Here is an 18,579-nt window from a genome sequence, read left to right as displayed (position 1 = left end):
GTGTTCTCGTGGTGACTCTGGGCCACTCAGCCCGTGAAGAAACAGTAAACAAGTGTGAATGCCCTGGCGTCCCCCTGCACCACAGAAATTCTCTGCAGTCTTCAGGCAACACGGCACCTTTGCCATCGACACCATGGCACCTTTGGCTGAGCAGCTTGCGCCCCCGACTCAGCACGGGGTTGAGAGGCGCTCCAGCTTCATGGTTAGATGGAATTGGAGGGGTGGGGAACGCCTCCCACTGCTTTCAAAGGGACACTTGGATAACCAGGCCACAGAAGGGACACTGCGGAGAAACCATCTCGGTGAACTTGGTGTGGGGAGGAGGGGAAGAGAAGGAAGGAGGAGAAAACAGGGTGGGGTGTGGGGAGGAGGAGAGGGAGGGGATTGGGCAGAGCAGGAAAGCCAACCTGAGCAAACACAGCAGCCTGAGTGTGCGGGGCCAAAATGCTGAGAAGGCCCATTCCTAGTCTGCGTGGTGGTCTATGTCGCCCGGCACCCTGGCTCTCTTCTGGCATTTTCTGCCTCTGCCTCCCATTCTTGTTGGGCCAGGTGGGCTTGCTGCAGGGACACCGCCAATGTCTAGATTACGGGCCCCCCTTCCAGCTCCCCCTGCACCTCGAGTTTTGCTCTGACTACAAGTCCTTTGGCTGCTGTGACCAGCACAAGGACCGCCGCATTGCTGCCCGGTACCAGGACATTCTGGAATACTTAGATCCGAAGAGCCATGAGCTGTGTGGAGGTTACATCAAAGACATCCTTTGTCAGGTAGGCCTGAGCAGGACCCTGAGGGAAGCTGCAGAGTGCCTTCTAGCCCCAGAAGTTTGGGGTGCGGGGCTGCGTGCTGTGGGTCCTGGGGGGAGGGTACCTTGGGCACTCAGCCTGTCTTTCTTACTTTTTGTAGAGACAGGGTCTTGCTATGTTGCCCAGGCTGGTTGTGAACTCCTGGCCTCAAGTGATTCCCCCTGTTCCCTCTCCCACCTCGGCCTCCCAAAGTGCTGGGATTACAGGCATGAGCCACTGCTCCTGGCCCACCCGGCCCTTTAGAAGCTCACCTGCCAGGTGCCTCACTGTAGAGCTGCATGCTGTGGACAGGCACACTGAGGTGACAGTATGCTGACTTCGGTTTCCACTGGTTTCCTGAAGCTCTCCCTGTGGAGTTCTGCTGGCCCTGGTTCTTCTCCAGGCCCCAGGGGAATGGGAGGGGTATTTTCATGGAGCTCTTAGAGTAGCCATTGTTTGCGTCCTCCCTGCAGTGTTCAGAGAGCTGAACACTTACACCGCCCCCCCCCCACCGTGGCATTCACAGGGTGTGTAAGAGAGGGAGTGGTGGCATCTGCTGGGGTCCAGTCTTCACTCGTCTGAGTGATTCGTGCCAGGGGGGTCTCTGGTGTGATGATGGCAGGGGTTGGGGGCTCTTCCCAGAGTCTGCCTGCCTGGCATTTCAGAACCGGACAAGAGAGCCTCGAGCTGCTGAGTGGCAGTGACTCACAGAGTTTCTGCTTCTCCTGCCACTCCAGCAGCCAAGATCCACATCCCTGGGAGGCAATGCCTTAGTTGAGCTCAGCCTGAAAACATGACAGGCATGGGCGGTGGTTGGCGGTGCAGGGGGAGGGGTCAGCATTGGAGAACTGACGAAAGAGGCTGCATGGGGAGATGCACTCTGGCGATGTGCTGGGGGTGAGAGACGGCAAGTATGGGCAGACTTTGATCTGAGACCCTCCTGGGCGTGTCATGCAGTCACTTGGCTATCTGCAGCATCTCTTCAGGACTCCCGCTGCCGCTATTCTAGAACGCACTGGCCACTCAACTCCCTGTGCAGGGTGGGGAGAGGTTAACTGAGCTTCCCAGAGTCCAGGCGGGAATTACAGCACAGCCTGGCATAGAAGCCGGCCACCTGGGTGGCACCGCCCCAGGCTGTACTTCCTCATCTCAGGAACCACCTCTCTTGGCTGCTTCCTGGAGAATTAACCATTTGAGCAGAAGCGGAGCTTTTATGAGTGGCACTGAAACTGTTTCTTTCTGAGATCTCCCCTGGTAGAAATGTCTCCTCCTCTTGCCCTTTTCTTTTGTGTGAAGCTTCAGAAAGCCAAAATCAGCAGTTCTCTTGCTTCAGGAATTTGAGGAATAAGAATAATTTCAGCGAAACAACCCTGCTCATGTCTAGTTGTTGAAATTTACAAGGCCCACTTTCTTTCCCCACCTGTGTAGCTCGTGCCCAGCAATGGTTCTGCAGGCAGTTGTTAATGTTATGACCACCACTCTACTGATGCGGAGTCAGGAGTTCTAAGTGACTTGCCCAAGATCAAACAGTCCTGGGGCACTAGATGCTTAGACTCCAAGTCTTGTGCCCTTTTGCTCACACTGTGTCAAAGTACAGTATCAGCAGTCCTGGCTGTTTTATGGTTTTCTGAACTGTAAGCGTAGGCTCCTTAGAACAGAAATTTTGTGCATTTGCTCACTGCTCAATCCCCACTGCAGAGTATAGTTCCTGGCACAGAGGAGAGACTCAACAGTAGAGTCACATAGCAGAGACTCTTCCTGGACCTTAATTTTCTCACCCTTAAAGTAGAGAAACATTTGCTTAGTTACTGAGCCAACTGGGCAGAAGCAACTTTGCAAACTCTGAATGGCCGCATGGAAGTGTGCAATGGTGGTGGGGAGTTTCCACAGCCCTCCTCTGTTCCTTGGTATTTCAGGACACTTAAGAAAGGTCCCCTCACATTGCTTTTTGTTAGCAGCTCTGACAAATATCCTAAACAGAAACAGCCTGGGGAGAGCTGCTGTGAATCTCTGAGCTCCTTCTTCCCCTCCGCCAGATAACCCAGAGCTTGCTCTGCAATCTACAGTCAGGGGAAATAAGAGAGAACAGGGAACTCATGCAGGAAGAATGCTGCTGGTCCCTTAGTGAAGTGGTGGGAGCGCGGAGGGGAAGGAGACAGCTCTGCGGGGAGACAGCTCTGGGGAGAGCCCTTAGTGATCAAAAGGAGCCTATTGGGCCAGTGGACTCTGCTCCACTCCAAGGCCCCAAACCAGATCCTTTAAACCAGTGGTCCCCAGCCTTTTTGGTACCAGGGGTCCTTTTCATGGAAGACAATTTTTCCACAGATGGGGTGGGGGATGGCTTTGGGATGATTCAAATGCATTACATTTATTGTGCACTTTATTTCTATTATTTTTACATTGTAATATATAATGAAATAATTATGTAACTCACATAGGTTGGGGACCCCTGCTTTAAACCCTTCTTACTTTACTAATCTCAGATGCCTTCGTCTTTCATCACTATTGGGAGTTGCTTGTCTGCCCACAATATTCTATTTTCCTCCTAAAAAATGTTACAGTCTAGGAAGGTCCAAGTAGCAGAAACTCCCTTGCGCACACAGTCCTGCGTTTGTGTTAAGAGCAGTCCCATTGCCCTATAGCCACTATCCAAGTTTGTATAGCTCCCAGCATGATACTTTGCATACATTAAACACTTAAATATTTTAAATAAATAAGTGAAGATATTGCTAGACACCTAATTTCTGGGAGTGGTAGATCGAATGTCCATTTTGATAATTTTATTTTTAATTGTAAAATATTTCAAAAATCTGGAAAAGCACGGAACATTAAATAATTAACACGGCATGCCCAGCACCCAGATTTTAACAAGCGTGAAACTTTTGCCAAATGGCTTCAGATTTGTATAAAGAAATAAAATCTTACAGATACAGCATTTATAAGAAAGGGAAAAACTGAGAAATTTGGTAACATCTCCTTTGGAAAAAATATTCATTCGTCATTTAATAAAACGGGAAATGTCAAGAATTAAGCTGAAATGCTAGGGATAGTACAGGGAATAGGAGAGGGGTTTTTGTTTTTGTTTTTGCTTGGTTTGTTTGTTTTCTCTTTTTCCATTTCTGCCTTCCAGAAGCAATAAGCGGGTAGAAAATTTGGGTCACAGAGAAGAGAAGTGATTTAGCAGTAGTTGGTGGAAAAAAACCCAAGCAAACCCCAGAATCCTGATTTTTTTCTTAGACTGGTTTTCCTTTCTGCTTGCTCAGAAATCGAGACGGCCCCCGGGTGGCCCGTCCAACCGCTGAGCTGGAGCTCCCTTTGCTCTTCCAGGTGTGCTCGCCCTACGCCGCGCACCTGTACGGCGCCCAGGACGCCCGCACGCCCCTGCGGCCCCTCCCCGGCCTGTGCGCCGACTACTGCTCTGCGTTCTTGTCCCGCTGCCCCGCGGCCACCTCCCTGCTGACCGGCGATCACGGCCTCCGGGCGACCCGCGGCCAGGACAGTGCCACCTTCTGCCACCTGCTCCGCCTTCCGGACCAGGACTACTGCTTCCCCAACGTGCTGAGGAGCCACCGCCTGGCCCGCACCCCGGGGGCGGCGGCCACCGGCCCTCGGGGCTGCCTGCGACTCTGCCTGGCCGAGGTGGCCACCGGGCTGCGCAACCCCGTGTGCATGGTCCACGCCGGGGACGGCACCCACCGCCGCTTCGTGGCCGAGCAGGTGGGCGCCGTGTGGGTCTACCTTCCCGACGGGAGCCGCCTGCAGCAGCCCTTCTTGGACCTCAAGGACACCGTTCTGACCACTCCGAGGATCGGGGATGAGAGGGGTTTCCTAGGGTTGGCTTTTCATCCCAGATTCCGCAGCAACCGCAAGTTCTACATTTATTATTCATGCCTGGGCAGGAAGAAGGTAGAAAAGATCCGGATTAGCGAGATGCAGGTTTCCCGGGCTGATCCCAACAAAGCCGACCCGAAATCAGAGAGGTGAGACACATTTCTGAGAATCTGCAACTCTGTGCTGCGCTCTCAAACAACGCCAATCAGTCCCGCGAGATGATGGAGAGGAGCTTCACTGGGTTTAGGGCACGAACTTAAATGTTGAGACAGGGGTCACTGTTGCTGGAGGACTGCTCAAGTCAGACTCTGAGTCAAGGTTCTTTGTGGGGAATAGCCAGCACCTCCCAGTTACTCTATCTGAAACCAGCTTGCTTGTCTTTACAGAGGAGCAAGGGCCAGCAGCCATATGGGTTTGAGGAATGAGTATAGGTAATATCAATATATTAAATATAGTAGCAGTCTCTGATTAGTGTGTGGCCATTACAGCCCAGACCCTTTACCTTGAGACTGTATTCACCACATTTCCTACGGTGAGATACAATCTCTTGGGGATTTCTCCTTCTCCTAGGAAGCTATGGCACAAGGCCATCAAGGCATTGACACTCGGTCACATGAGGACTCTTTTCTAACTGACCCTAAGCGCAAGCTCTTACCATTCTACTACCCTGCCTTTTTCCTTCTCCTTTCTGCCTTGTATCTTTTCCCATCATAGACAGGTTGGAGGATTGGAAAGAGCATGAAGAACTGATAGACTAGCTCCTGCTGAGTTGCTCAAAGGAAGGGATGGAGAGTTCTAATAAAGCAGAGAGTCCCAGAAAAGGCTGATTGTCACCCTTGCTGTGTCTACACCTCATGAAGTCGTGATATAAGGGAAGAATGATCCACAAAGGAGCCATAGCAGGAAATAGGGGGCATCTCAGAGCCCCAAAGCTGCCTGCTTTGTGGTCCTTGGAAACTTGGAAGCAGGTCTTGGCTAGCTTAGCAGATCTTGGTGGCTTGGACCAGTCATTTCTTGGTGTCCCAAGAGGACACACCTTCAGCTTGATTCAGCAGGAATTCTTTTCCAGGGTCATCTTGGAGATAGAAGAACCGGCCTCAAATCATAACGGTGGGCAACTTCTTTTTGGCTTGGATGACTACATGTACATATTTACTGGGGATGGAGGACAGGCTGGGGACCCCTTTGGCAAGTTTGGAAACGCTCAGAACAAGTAAGCTGGATGGACACGGCCCCCCCCCCCTTTAGAGTGAGCCCTTGGTACAGTGGGTTTGCCGAGATGGAGTCAAACCCAAATCACATACAGCAAACAGTATGGTCTCCTCCAGTGAGGCAAATGGGAGGAACATTGGGTTTCCTGTCCTATAAATTTCAGACATAGTGCACTTTGTTAGTTAATATGGATGCTTAATACAAACTCTCAGAGTGCTTTATGAATTCTGTGCTCCGGGCACTGCGCTTGGCCCAGGAGAAGTTAGATAATGAGAGCTAATGTGCATTAGGGGCTTGCTGTGTGTCAGACATTGTTCTAAATATTTCACATGCATTCGAGAATGTAATTCTAATAACCTTCCAGGGCAGAAATTTCTATCTATTTTGTTAATTGGTGTGTTACCAGCATCGAGAACAGACACCTGGCACAAGAAGTCACTCCATAAATACACATGGAATAAATGAACCCTATTAAGTGGAGGTATTATGATATACATTCCACAGATAAGAAAACAGAGGCACAGAGGTCACACAATGGGTAAGTGGCAGAACCAGAGTTCCAACTAAGGGTGGCACCAGAGCCCTGTGTTGTCTAGACGAAGGTCATGTGGGCCTTCTGCCCTTTGCACCCGGTAAGCACTTGGCTCCTATTATTCCTAGTAATAAAAATATTAAGGTTAATAATAATGCAACGCTAGCATCTGTGAAATACTTGCTGTAATTCAGGAATTGCATTGAGTGCTGTCTATGCAATCACTTGCTTAACCATGATATTATACCACAACCGCACTGCGAGGCGGTGTCACTCCCCCTGCTTCACAGGTGAGGGAGTGTGGCCTGGAGAGCACAGTCATCAGCAGAGGCTCTCAAAAGCCTTTGTTCTTTTTATTGACCATATTGCCAAATAAAGAATAAAACCAGCTTCTTCTAAAAATTTATAGTATTAGACCAAATCAGGGAGAAACCATCCTCATCATTAAAATAAAAAATTAAAGCTGCCACTTGCTCAGGGTTACATAGAGCAGGATCACATCAAACTTTTGCCTGGTGGTTCTCTTTGAGCCAAAAATGGGGAAGTCTTAACATCTTGTAAATATTTAAAGGAAACCATAAGTTGCACTCCCCATGTGATTCCCAGCACTCTCTGGCATCGACTATGAGTTGGCCCTTCTGGGTGGTCTGTTCCAGTCCTTTGCCTTTGCTTACCTGTGCCTGTTTCTTCCTCTTTCTTTCAGAAGTTCCCTGCTGGGAAAAGTGTTAAGGATCGATGTGAATGGGGCAGGCGCAGATGGCAAGTGGTACCGAGTCCCCTCGGACAATCCATTTGTTTCTGAGCCAGGGGCCCACCCCGCCATCTATGCCTATGGGGTCAGAAACATGTGGCGCTGTGCTGTGGACCGAGGGGACCCCATCACACGCCAGGGCCGTGGCCGAATATTCTGTGGGGATGTGGGCCAGAACAAGTTTGAAGAAATTGACCTCATTGTTAAAGGTGGGAACTATGGCTGGAGGGCAAAGGAAGGGTTTGAATGTTACGACAAAGAACTTTGCCACAATGCCTCTTTGGGTAAGTAAGAACCTCTCTGGGTGATTTCTTGAGTGAGTTGAGTGGGTTGGAGGTGGGGGTGAAGGAATAAAACCTGAGTGTTGTCTGCGTCCTGTGGAATAGCACTTCCCCGAGTGGTCCTCCTGCCATTGGCACCAGAGACACCTTGGCAGTGGTAGGTAAAAAGTAGATTCCTAAGCTCTATCTCAGACTTCATAAATTTCAATTTTGGGTGGATTGGGGGAACAGGATTGACCTAAGTATCTGTATTTTAAATAATTCACCCACGTGATTTTTAGGCATACTATTTTGAGAACCACTGGCAGAGCAAAATTGGTGGCCATATGTTTTCATGTATTTCCCAGTTGGGACAGCCCAGTGAAATGACTGCTCAAAATTGCAGTGTTCTGACTGTATCACCATTGCTTAGTCTCTTTTGTCCTCTAAGTTACGAAGCAGTCTTACATACCCTCACGATATTTTGCATATCCTTAAGACTGAGTATCTGCCATGTCAATCCAGGGGGAAAGCGTAATGTGTGGATTTCCAGGTCATTACCTCGTAAGTGGGGGGATTTTGGCTTCCTCTCTGACTGCAGATAACAGTCAAATGGGAAGCTCTCATGGACTGTGGCTGGCCCACTGAGAAAAACAAACATGATTCGCTTGACTGCCTGTCCTGCTGAAGACCAAGAGATAAAGTGTTTCTCCCTGAATCAGGCAACTGCATTAAAAAGCCCCCTTCTTCTTCCTTGATGATCCCAATTTTTGGCCATGACACTCTCTTTCCTTGCTCCTGGACAGATGACGTTCTGCCAATCTACGCTTATGGTCATGCAGTGGGGAAGTCAGTCACTGGAGGATATGTCTACCGGGGGTGTGAATCACCAAATCTCAATGGCCTCTACATCTTTGGGGACTTCATGAGTGGGTAAGGAAGGGTTGATGTCCCCTCTCCTTTTCTTATTTTAGCATTTTTATTGAGATAAAACTTACATATGGTGAAATACAATCTCTTAAGAGTACAGTTGTATACAAATGTATACACTCATATTACCACCAACCTTATCAAGACACAGAGCATTTCCATCACCTAGAAAGTTCCTTCTTGCCTATGGCCTGTCAGTACCATCCTTCCCCCACCCCCAACACATGCATACACGCACTCCAGTCAGAGATAACCACTTTCACCACAAATTAGTTTTGCTTCTGGAACTTTATATATAAATAGAATCATAAAGTATGTACTCTTCTTTTGTGCCTGGCTTCTTTAATTCAATAATGTCTGTGAGATTCATCAATGTTGTTGCATGTATCAATAGTTTGTCTTTTTATTGCTTTTAATATTCAATTGTATGACTGTACCACAATTTGTTCATCCTTTCTCCATGTTGTTGATGGATACTTTGACTGTTTCCAGTTTGGGAATATTGTGAATAAAATGGCTACAATGTTTTATAGTTTTGTATTTCTATAAATATTTTTGAGTTTTGTTCTGGGACACAGTTAAATTACTTGGAAATAGTTTTATCCTTTCAGGGCTTGTTATTAATATTTGTTAAGCAGGACCAAAGTGGTGCTTTTTCTAGAACTTTCTATTCCTCACTACTGAGGCACAACGTCCTGAGAACTCTACCAGTGCCCCATGATCCTCACACTATTCCTGGCTCTAAGTGCAAGTAGTTTTTCTCTAATTCTTTCCTTGCTGTCAGGCAGTTTCCTCACATGTGTCTGCTGTTGCGTGTACTGATGACGACTTGAGGGGGCCCTTTGCAGACAGATCCCTGGAGTTCACGCTCTGGGCAGTTTTCTTCTCTCCCATATCTGCCCTGCAAACTCGTGCTTCCATGGTCTTCCTGGACTCTCAGCAGTGTCTTCTCAGCCACTTGGCTTTGTCGATCTTTTCCCTAACTTGTTGGAAACTCTGCCAAGGTAGTACAATTACAGGGCTCACCTCATTTGCTTCCCAGCTCTCAGAGAACACACTTCTACATTGACTGACCTTTCTTGTCTTTTAAGCCACTGCTGTTCAATTTTGTGCAGGTTTTTGACTGTTTGGGATGGGAGGGTAACTCTGGCTCCATCTTAGTTAGAAAGGATGTTATATTTTCATGCTGCAATTCTCGGTTACAGACATCAGGGGAGTTACTAATTGGTCAGTTCCTTTGCTAATACTTATTAGATATCTGGGATTTCATTATTATGTTTTTTTTTTTTTTTTGCATAGCCCTCACTCACCACCCTACCCCCATACATACACTTGGTTAATTTGCCGTGATTCTTAATTGAGAATATTCATCAGGATCACCTGCGTTTGGGTATCTCTGTTTCCATACAACTTTCCAGGTGATTCTGGTGAGCACCCTGGATTTACCTAATTCCTTTCCCTTCTCTTCTAAAAACCTGCTTTTAGTTCAGATATATGGTAGAGCGATATGATGTATCTATCTGCTACTATACAGACATATAGACATAATACTAATAATAGTAATAACAGCCAGCAGTTTTTGAGTCTTTACTATGTGGCACGCACATTGATGAGATCTTTATTTTTATTATTTTATTTAACCTTTGCAACTGTCCCCTATGGCAAATTATGTTATCACAGATGAGGAAATTGATGCTTAGAGATGTCGGGTAACTAGCCAAAGGTCACACAGCAAACAGAAATAGGATCAGTCTTTTGCAGCGGTGCACCCTTTGCAGAGCACCAGACTCCTTTTATAACAGAAGATGAGCTGCCCCGCCCAGGGCAAGTGGGCGACGGAAGCAGAGCTTTCGGTTCTTGGGGGGAGGCTAGTTACTGATGTCTTAATGGGAGACCCAGTCCTAGTACTCAGGATCCCTTATCCTGGGAGAAAAAGAGTCCTGCAGAGTGGAAATATGGATTCCTAAAATATAAGTTTTTACTTTTCATCTAGTCGACTTATGGCTTTGCAGGAAGATAGAGAAACCAAGAAATGGAAGAAGCGGGACATTTGCGTGGGCGGCACCACATCCTGTGCCTTGCCAGGGCTGACCGGCACCTATAGCAAGTTCATCATCTCCTTCGCCGAAGACGAAGCAGGTAAGAGGCGTGCAGGTGACTCGATTTCTGCTCACTGAACGCCAACAATCACAGGCACTGACTGCATGTTTATGTAAATAGCCATCACCACGTCTGCTCATGTCACTGTGGCTTAGTCATCTCTTATAACACACTGCATACTGTTCTAAGAACTTTACATTTTTCTCCTAGTTAGCAGTCACAACACTCCCATGATATAATTATGCTCATTTCACCAGCGAGGAAACAGACGGAATGTGCCAACCTACACCTTCTCGGTGGAACCACACAACTCACCGTGAGGAGCAAATCTGTTCTCAACCACAGTCACGGGCACACGCACAGGGCAAGCAGCGGGCCAGACTGAGCAGGCGGTGGGTGTTTATCCCGCTGGTGTTGCCTGGAGAGCGTATCTCTGACGATCATCATGCTGGTTGGGCTAGGCTCTTTCCAGGCCCTGCCAAGAGTTGGTGATCAAGGGGGAATTTATTTTTTGAGCAATCTGAGAAAGGCATAGTCAGCTGGGTAGGAGGTCACTCGCTAGACTAGGCACACGGTAAGGGAATCAGTGAAGCAAGGCATAAGCGCATGTGCGCATGAGAGAAAGAAAGAGACTTGGCTCTCTAATAAATTTCCAAAAATTTTGTAATCAGAAAACAGATTTTTAATTTCAGCTTTACATACATTGTGTTTCATTTTGAAAGATAAGAGTTTTCCAATTTTAAATACATTTTATTTTGTTTAAGTGAGGACAGTGATCTTTCAGGATTTGGCACTAGATCTCACCATGCTTAGGAGGCAAAGAAGAAAATGAAATGGCCTCTCAGGGTCCCTTCCAGACCCAGGAGTCTCTGCAGGCACAGCCAGAGCCTAGACGAGCTCCCGCTTAGGCGATCTCTTTCTGCCGTGAGCCACGGCGGCTGCGCTGGACCTGTGCTTGAGCAGGCTGTGAGGACATCAGGCAGCTCCTGGCCACTTCCTGTCAGTTAGCTGAGGAGCAGATGGAGATGAACGTTTTGCAGGAGTAGAGGGTATTTTGGAAAATGAAGCATTCGTAATGGGAAAAGGTCTATGAGTGCCAGCTGCAAGTCTAAACATACGAAAAAGGAGAGAGACCACAGGCCGGCAAGATGGTGCTCCGTGGGAGGTGCATGATGTGAAAGCTGCGGGCCACGTGGGCCTCTCCCCGGCTGGTCCCCCACGCACCCTGGGCTGCCACCTTCTGTGGCTGGTTCCTCCTCAGGGAGCCACAGAAACCCCGGCTTTGGTGGTTTGGTGTGTTGTGCCTGTAGACTCCTCACAGTGCAAAACAGGCAGTTTTTGAAAAACCAGTGAGTACATCTGGCAAACAAACCCAAGTGTCCTTGGCTGGATTTTATAGAGTGAACTTGCCAAGGTGTTCCCAAGCCTTTGCCCGAGGGAAGACCTAAAGCCAGTGAGGCTGTGTCCAAAACTAGTTATTTTTTTTCCCAGAGTCGCTTGCTTTTGTGTTTTCTACTCTTTACATATTCTTTCCCTCTTAGAGACATTTTTAAATCTGAGTATCATTTCATTATGTAATTATCAGTCACTGGCTTTAGGTAAGTCACTTTTTAGTTGGAACCTGAACTCTGCCTGATCCGTGGCTGCAGCCTACTCGCTGAGCTCTTGGAGTGGCAGCTGGGCTGAACAAACTGCCGGGCGGGGGCTGGCACGGAGCTGCCCACTGCAAGGTTCGATCGATTGATTCTGAATGTTGGTCACTGAAGCCCTTTCCCAAGAGGGTTGGCCAAATCAATGCTTGCATTTCTGCTTTACATGGTATATTGTAGTTTTTTGTTCCCCTCTAAATATATATTAAAAATACCAGTTGGACACTACAGATAAAATTCACCTCTAGCATGGTTTTCTCTTAAAAATACAATGGAAGGTCTATGGCATGTGGAAAATGTGTAATTTATGCAAACTGCAGTCACGTATGGGGAAAATGCAGCAAGGCAGGGTTTTCAATCTCTTTTCAGACCAAGAAGGCCTCTGTGTGGTTTGGAGGGTTCCCTGTGTGAGAGTTACCTGCGTAGACACTGGCCCTTGGTAGACACCTTGTTCATCTAATAGTAGAATCACTGTGAATGGCGTCAGTCAGGACAAACTGACTCTAGGGTAGGGTGTGTCCTAACTCCTCAGACCTCTTGGTTGGGGAAGATTATAAACATAGATTGTCAGATACACCCTAGTTTGTGAGGCAGCTGTTACCCTGTGTAGGGCTCTGCAAGACCGTGAGCCTTACATTTCGCACAAGACAAACGCTGGTCACTGCTCTCTACACATTCAAGGAAGAAAGCAGTTGTTTAAATAACCCAGAGCTGGGCCAGGCTTGGTGGCTCAAGCCTGTAATTGTAGCACTCTGGGAGGCTGAGGCAGGAGGATTGCTTGAGGTCAGGAGTTTGAGACCCCATCTCTACAGAAAAACTAGCTGGGCGTGGTGGCGCACACCCATGGTCCCAGCAACTCGGGAGGCTGAAGCAGGAGAATTGCTTGAGCCCAGGAGTTGAGGTTGCTGTGAGCTATGATGACACTATTACATTCTAGCCGGGGCGACAGAGTGAACTGTCTCTCTAAGAAAAAATAAATAACCCGGAGCTATATAAATCTCTAGGTTTTTCAAATTTGCAACTTAATAGACATCTTCTTCCATAAAATTGAGAAAGGGTTGTGTAGCGTACACAAGAGCAAGTGAATTTAATTCAGTGCAATTGCACAAACATTGTGCCAGGTTCACAGAGCTGCTTGAGGAGTAGAGTGATAGGAAAGTAATAGTAACACCGTACTAAACACTTTCTAATTGATACTCAACAATCGCTTGAGGCGTCGTGACCCCTATTTTACAAAGGAATAAATATCTCAAGGGTTATACAGGCGAAGAGCTTGCCCAAGATGACAGAGAGAGTAACTGCTGTCACTGGAATTCAGACCTAGACTTCTCTAACTCTCAAGTTGGGGCTCATAACCCGACACTATACCATACTGCCCCTGGCAGATAACTGTAGAGCAAGGGGGAATGAGGTAGTTACTTCCAGAAAGGAGCAACGTTTTCTGGAGCTCAGACAGGAAGAATTGTGAAGAGGCTGGGCTCTTTCTAAAGATACAACAGAGAGTGGGTGGGGTGATTTTTGCGGGGCGTGGGGAAGACGGAGAGGAGAGGTTGAAGAGTGGATGGGTCACAGGGAAATGAGGATGAAAGAGGAAAAGGAGAGAGTGAGGCTCAGGGGAGACAAAAGGACTAAATAAGGGACAAAATAAAGCAACTGGCAAGTCCTCAGCCTGCAGACTGCCTGTTTCCAGGGGTTCACAGAGAATCCCCGTCAGCAGGAGAGAGGTGGGGAAGGAAGCGAAGGTTCATGGAGATGAAGGTTTTGAGAGCGAAGGGGTGATAAGGAGAGGAGTGTTTGGTCCAATAAACGTACATGTGCAGTCCGATGAGGGCCTGGCTATCAGTTCCCAGGTTCCATCCGCCGGGCTCACTGCAATTTAGGGGTCTAACTTTCTTTTGACTTTTTCTGTGCATCCAGCTGTGAATCTCAGCCCTGCCTGATGTCCTGTGACTGCTGTCTACTCCTGTTTCCTTAGGGGAGCTGTATTTCCTGGCCACCTCTTACCCAAGTGCCTACTCGCCACATGGATCTATCTACAAATTTGTGGACCCCTCAAGGTGAGATCTGGTGTCATTGCCTTCCCAGGTGCATTTTCCTTAGTCCTTGTCTCTATGGCAGGTCATAAAAACAGTCCTCACTCCCCAAGAATTACCAAAGAGTACCAGTGAAGCAAATCTATGCTCCAGATGAAAAGCAGTTTGGGCAAACGACTGTACAGAACAACGTAGCTATAGCAATTATGAGATGTTTGGGAAATGGTCTCTTTGCAGCTGCAAAAGAGACTCTTGATCCTTTCCAGGATGACCAGTCTAGGTGTCTGGCTCCTGTTCTGTTTTTTTTTTTTTTAAATATACTTCTGGATATTTCTGTCTGGAGTCATCTAACAGCAGGTGCACACCTCTGACCACTGGGTAAGTGTGGCTGCCCTGTCTCCTGGGCTTGGTTGACATCTCAAGGTCTTTGGCAAATACTTAAACTACCAGGTTTCTCAGCATCCCCACCTGATCTTTTCTGGAATTCAGTGTTTATTCACTTGGTGGACTCTGTTTGTTTCTGCTTCTGTGCCCACCTCTGTCAGGGGCTAACCAAACTCCAACAGAGCAGATGGAATCTTCCCACCTGTGAGGCTGTTGTGTCTGGGTCCTGTTATCTGTCCCTGGGAGGGTGATGCAGTGTGTCCATCTGGGGAGTCTGCACAGTGCACTAGGTTTATCTTGGGATTCTTGCCCAAAGCAAGACATTCTCCCCATGAATTAGCTCATAGATGGACCCACAGAGGAAAACTTCCCTCTGAGGCTTATGTTCCCCATAACCAGACTGGTGTTCAGTAGTCGCTGGGCAAATAGGTCCACTCCCCGGTCAGGGCTCAGGGGCCGGGGCAGGCGCAGCTCAGTTTCCTTTTGGCTCTGGGTTGTATGCTCAGGAGTTCCTGGAAGAAGCTGTGCCTGGGTGCTGTGCTGATGGTAAGAGCTCACATTGCCCAGGGGTGCGCTTGCTACTGAGCTGTCCCCGCAGGTCTGCTGTGCCCTGTCTCCTGTGCTTAGGGGTGGAGCAGCCCCAGGGGATTTCAAGTGCTTCAGGTGGTTGATAACACCTGGTGGGGAATTCTCTTTCCACTAATAGCCTTGCTGTGTGAATCCATTTTTCTTTCCTTTGGCAGCTTCCTCATTTTGTTAGGGGATAAGTTAACTCCCCCTTTCCCCAGGAGCAGCCAAGAGAGGCCATTCAGAAAGCAACTGTAAAGCCTTTCCACACTGAAGACATCTCTTCTCGGTCACCTTTCTCTCAAGTGGTCGTGCACTGAGTTGCCGCTGTGCGCAGCTCCCGTTCAGTGCGCACAGGGCCCCAAAGGGGCAGGTTCACATCCTCAATCTACAGATAAAGAAACCGGAGCCCTCGACAAGGCACAGCTACTAGGAGGGGCCCAGAGCAGGAGCTCGGTTCTCTGTGGATCGAAGTCACGTCGGTGCTGCCCCGTCGGCTCAGCCACAGCTGCGGGGAGTCACACGGACTTTCCAAAGCGTCATGGCTGCAGACCAGACTGCGCGGCTCACTCACTCGTCCGTCTTTGCACTGAATGCACCATTCCCAGCACTGTGAGGGCAGTGGATTGATTTATGTATCATTTTCCCCTCCTGCCCTTCCTTTAGAGACGACTAAATATAGTGGCTGAGAACACGGACTCTGGAGCCTGGGTTTGAATATTGGCTTTGCCACCGACTAGCTGTGTGACCTGGGGCCTGTTTCTTAGCCTGTGTGTGCCTCAGTTTCCCCTCTGTAAAATGGGGTCAATAATATAATAGCACCTACCTCGTAGACTTGTTATGAAGATTCAATGAGTTAACATTTATAAAGCATTTCGAATGGTGCCTATGCACTTCACAGGTGCTTACTGAATAACTAGAATGGCTTCCCCCACCTGAGGCGAGGGCGACGGCGGTGCGAGAGCTGCAGCGAGGCAGAGAGGGCCGCGGGGCTGGCCGGGACGCCTCAGCTCTGCTCTGTCCAGTGGGAGTTCTCAGTCTCCAAAGTCCCTCTTATTTCAGAAAGCACACCCAGACGACAGGCAGTTTAAGGAGTGGCTGCTAGGCAGGAGGCTGGCGTTACTTCAGGGCTGTGCTGCGGGTTCTCAAAGAAATTTCCTTTAAAAGGAATCACCAGCAGCAGCAGCAGAATCATCATCATTGTCGTCATCATCATCGTCCACTGAGCTCGTTATGTTCTGGGCGCGGTTCCGAGGGGGTGTGTGTTGTTTTTGTTTAAATCGCATTCTTTGTCAATCATTTATGGGGTGTCGGGAACACAGCTCTCGTTTAATCTTCGCCATCTCCCTGCGAGATGGGTACTATTCGTTTTTGCATTTTATAGATGCAGGAATTGAGCCTCAGCAAGGTTTTCTTGCTCCCTGTCCCCAGGGTGTGGAGCCATTCCTGACGGCACTGTGCCCAGCTCCTCTCAAGGGCCTGAGATGCCTGGTGGTGTCTGTGTCCTTCTGCCTCTCCTGAGCCCACAGCACGTTTCCCACTACCTCTACCCAGTCCCCGTGGATAAGTGAGGGCTGAGCCCCATGCTTGCAAATGTGTGCCTTCTGGTGGCCTTGATGTCCTGGTCGCATCGCCAGAGTCTCGTGTCCTCACCTTTGCTGCGTGTCTTTTCAGGAGAGCACCCCCAGGCAAGTGCAAACACAAGGCGGCGCCGGTGAAAACCAAGAGCAAGAGAATCCAGTTCAGGCCAGTTGCCAGTGAGTCCGTCTTTGGGTCTTACACTGATGCCTCCGTGTTGAGGTGCAGGCAGAGCCCTCAGCAAACACGCTACAGTCCCCGGAGGGGAGTCTTAGATCCTCCCTGAGGAGTGGGCTTTTGGATGAGGATTGTCACTTGTGGCTCAGTCTATACCTGTCCTCCACATGCCAGAATGAGGGGGAGGGACACCTGCTTCCATTCATTCATCCATCATGAATGCATTCATTTACTTCCCATCATTCACTTAGTACTCACTTGTGGCACTCACTTGTGCTAGGTCCTGGTGACACAGCAACGAACACTTGAAGTCTCTGACCTAGGAGTTCTGAGTCAAATGGGAGGGGTGCGAATGTGCAGGCAGATAAAGAAATAGCACCGAGGTTCGGGTATAGAAGGATGTCCAGGGCCCTGAGAGGGCCCCTAGAGTGAGGAATTCTTCCTCTGGGTAGGTTGGGAAGTCGGGAAAGACTTACAGAGGAGGGATACTATCTTAAGGAAACTATTCCAGAGCCATGTATCATTGGAGTGACCCTATTAAAAGAATAATATATTTAGATCAAGGCCAGTTAAGGGAATTAAAAAGTATAAATAAAAAGAATTTATATTAGAGAAGGCTCATGCAATTATAGGTTTCCTGGGTGGTGCTTCTCTTATAGCTACTTTCCAGGACTTATATTTCTCACTAAATGAATGCTTATTTCTCAGAGACAGTCTTGGAGTTGCTAAAGGAGCAATCGGAGAAAGGTGCTAGAAAATTATCCAATGCAACCGTAGCGTCCAGCCCAGCCCAGGCTTCGTCCCAGAAAGGCTCGGCCAAGAAGCTGGCTTCTCCCACAAGCAGCAAGAAAACCTTGCAAGGACCTGTTCCAAAGAGGAGAGCCGGGATGAGGTCCCCAGGCCCCCAGGGGAAGAAGAGGAAGAGCCTGAAAGGCCACAGTGGCAGGATGAGGCAGCCGGCAGAGTAGAGGCGAGCTGGCAGAAGTCTCCCTTGACCTTTAGCTTGAGGTGGCCCGCAGCGTGGGAGGAGCACTACCTCTCCAAGTGCAAGCTGCAGCTGGACACGGACCTGAGCAGTCCGGGAAGCTGGCGTGGAGGAGGGGCAGGCAGAGAGGACCCCGTGGTTTTCCTCTCTCTCTCAGAGAAATCCTGCTGTCTCCTGAATGACCCAAGGCACCCTGTCTGTATGCAGTGCTGCTACAGGGTGACCGCACCCCACACTGCCAGTGCCCCTGGGTTATCGTGGGCACTACTCTGTAAACCTGCTTGGAATCGCCCGGGGGTCTCCATTTTGCCTTGTAAATGCCTAGGACCTGAGGTAATAAATCCACATTTGCTCCTTTGATCTCCTGGATATTTGTCTGACATAAGGAATCCTAGCATGCCTCACCACGCTTGTTCCGCACTTTACTCTCCTGATTACTTCCAGATCTAAGAGGAGGCCTGTGACCAAGGAAAAGCCCTTTAAAAATGCTATCTCCTTTCCCCAGGCCGAAGTTCATGACCTGAACAAGAGCAGGTTCACTTCTGTACCCCCAGCACCTACTGTTTGGCCTTATAATGCAAGTAGCATAGTAAATTTAACTATATTTTATTTGACTACCTATGATGTGCCAAGTTGGTACATCATCTTGAAACCTCCGAGCCCGGCTTCTTATTGCTAAGTAACCTCCCTTGAGGATGAGGAAAGTGAGGCTTTGGGAGATGAAGTGACATGACCACAGTGGTGAGGGAGCAGGGACAGCTCAGCTGGCCTTGAGTCGATGCCTCCTCTCAAGCTGTTGAGAGGCACCTG

At 48.7% G+C, this 18,579-nt stretch overlaps 1 protein-coding gene across 1 annotated transcript; it reads left to right on the top strand.

Moving 5' to 3' along the window:
* The first annotated feature begins 444 nt into the window (after nucleotides 1-444).
* HHIPL2 (HHIP-like 2) lies at nucleotides 445-17,752 on the top strand. The gene is made up of 9 exons (XM_012662188.1): nucleotides 445-765; nucleotides 4,108-4,760; nucleotides 5,681-5,824; nucleotides 7,059-7,390; nucleotides 8,173-8,299; nucleotides 10,290-10,435; nucleotides 14,021-14,102; nucleotides 16,704-16,786; nucleotides 17,493-17,752. Exons 1-9 carry the CDS (start codon nucleotides 445-447, stop codon nucleotides 17,750-17,752), a joined length of 2,148 nt encoding a protein of 715 aa, XP_012517642.1.
* Nucleotides 17,753-18,579: the final 827 nt, after the last annotated feature.

The sequence above is a fragment of the Propithecus coquereli genome, unplaced genomic scaffold (genome assembly GCF_000956105.1).
Source record: "Propithecus coquereli isolate 6110/MARCELLA unplaced genomic scaffold, Pcoq_1.0 Scaffold756, whole genome shotgun sequence".
In the NCBI taxonomy this organism is placed as follows: domain Eukaryota; kingdom Metazoa; phylum Chordata; class Mammalia; order Primates; family Indriidae; genus Propithecus; species Propithecus coquereli.
The sequence above is the reverse complement of the archived record's forward strand: the minus strand, read 5'-3'. Positions and strand labels throughout refer to the sequence as shown.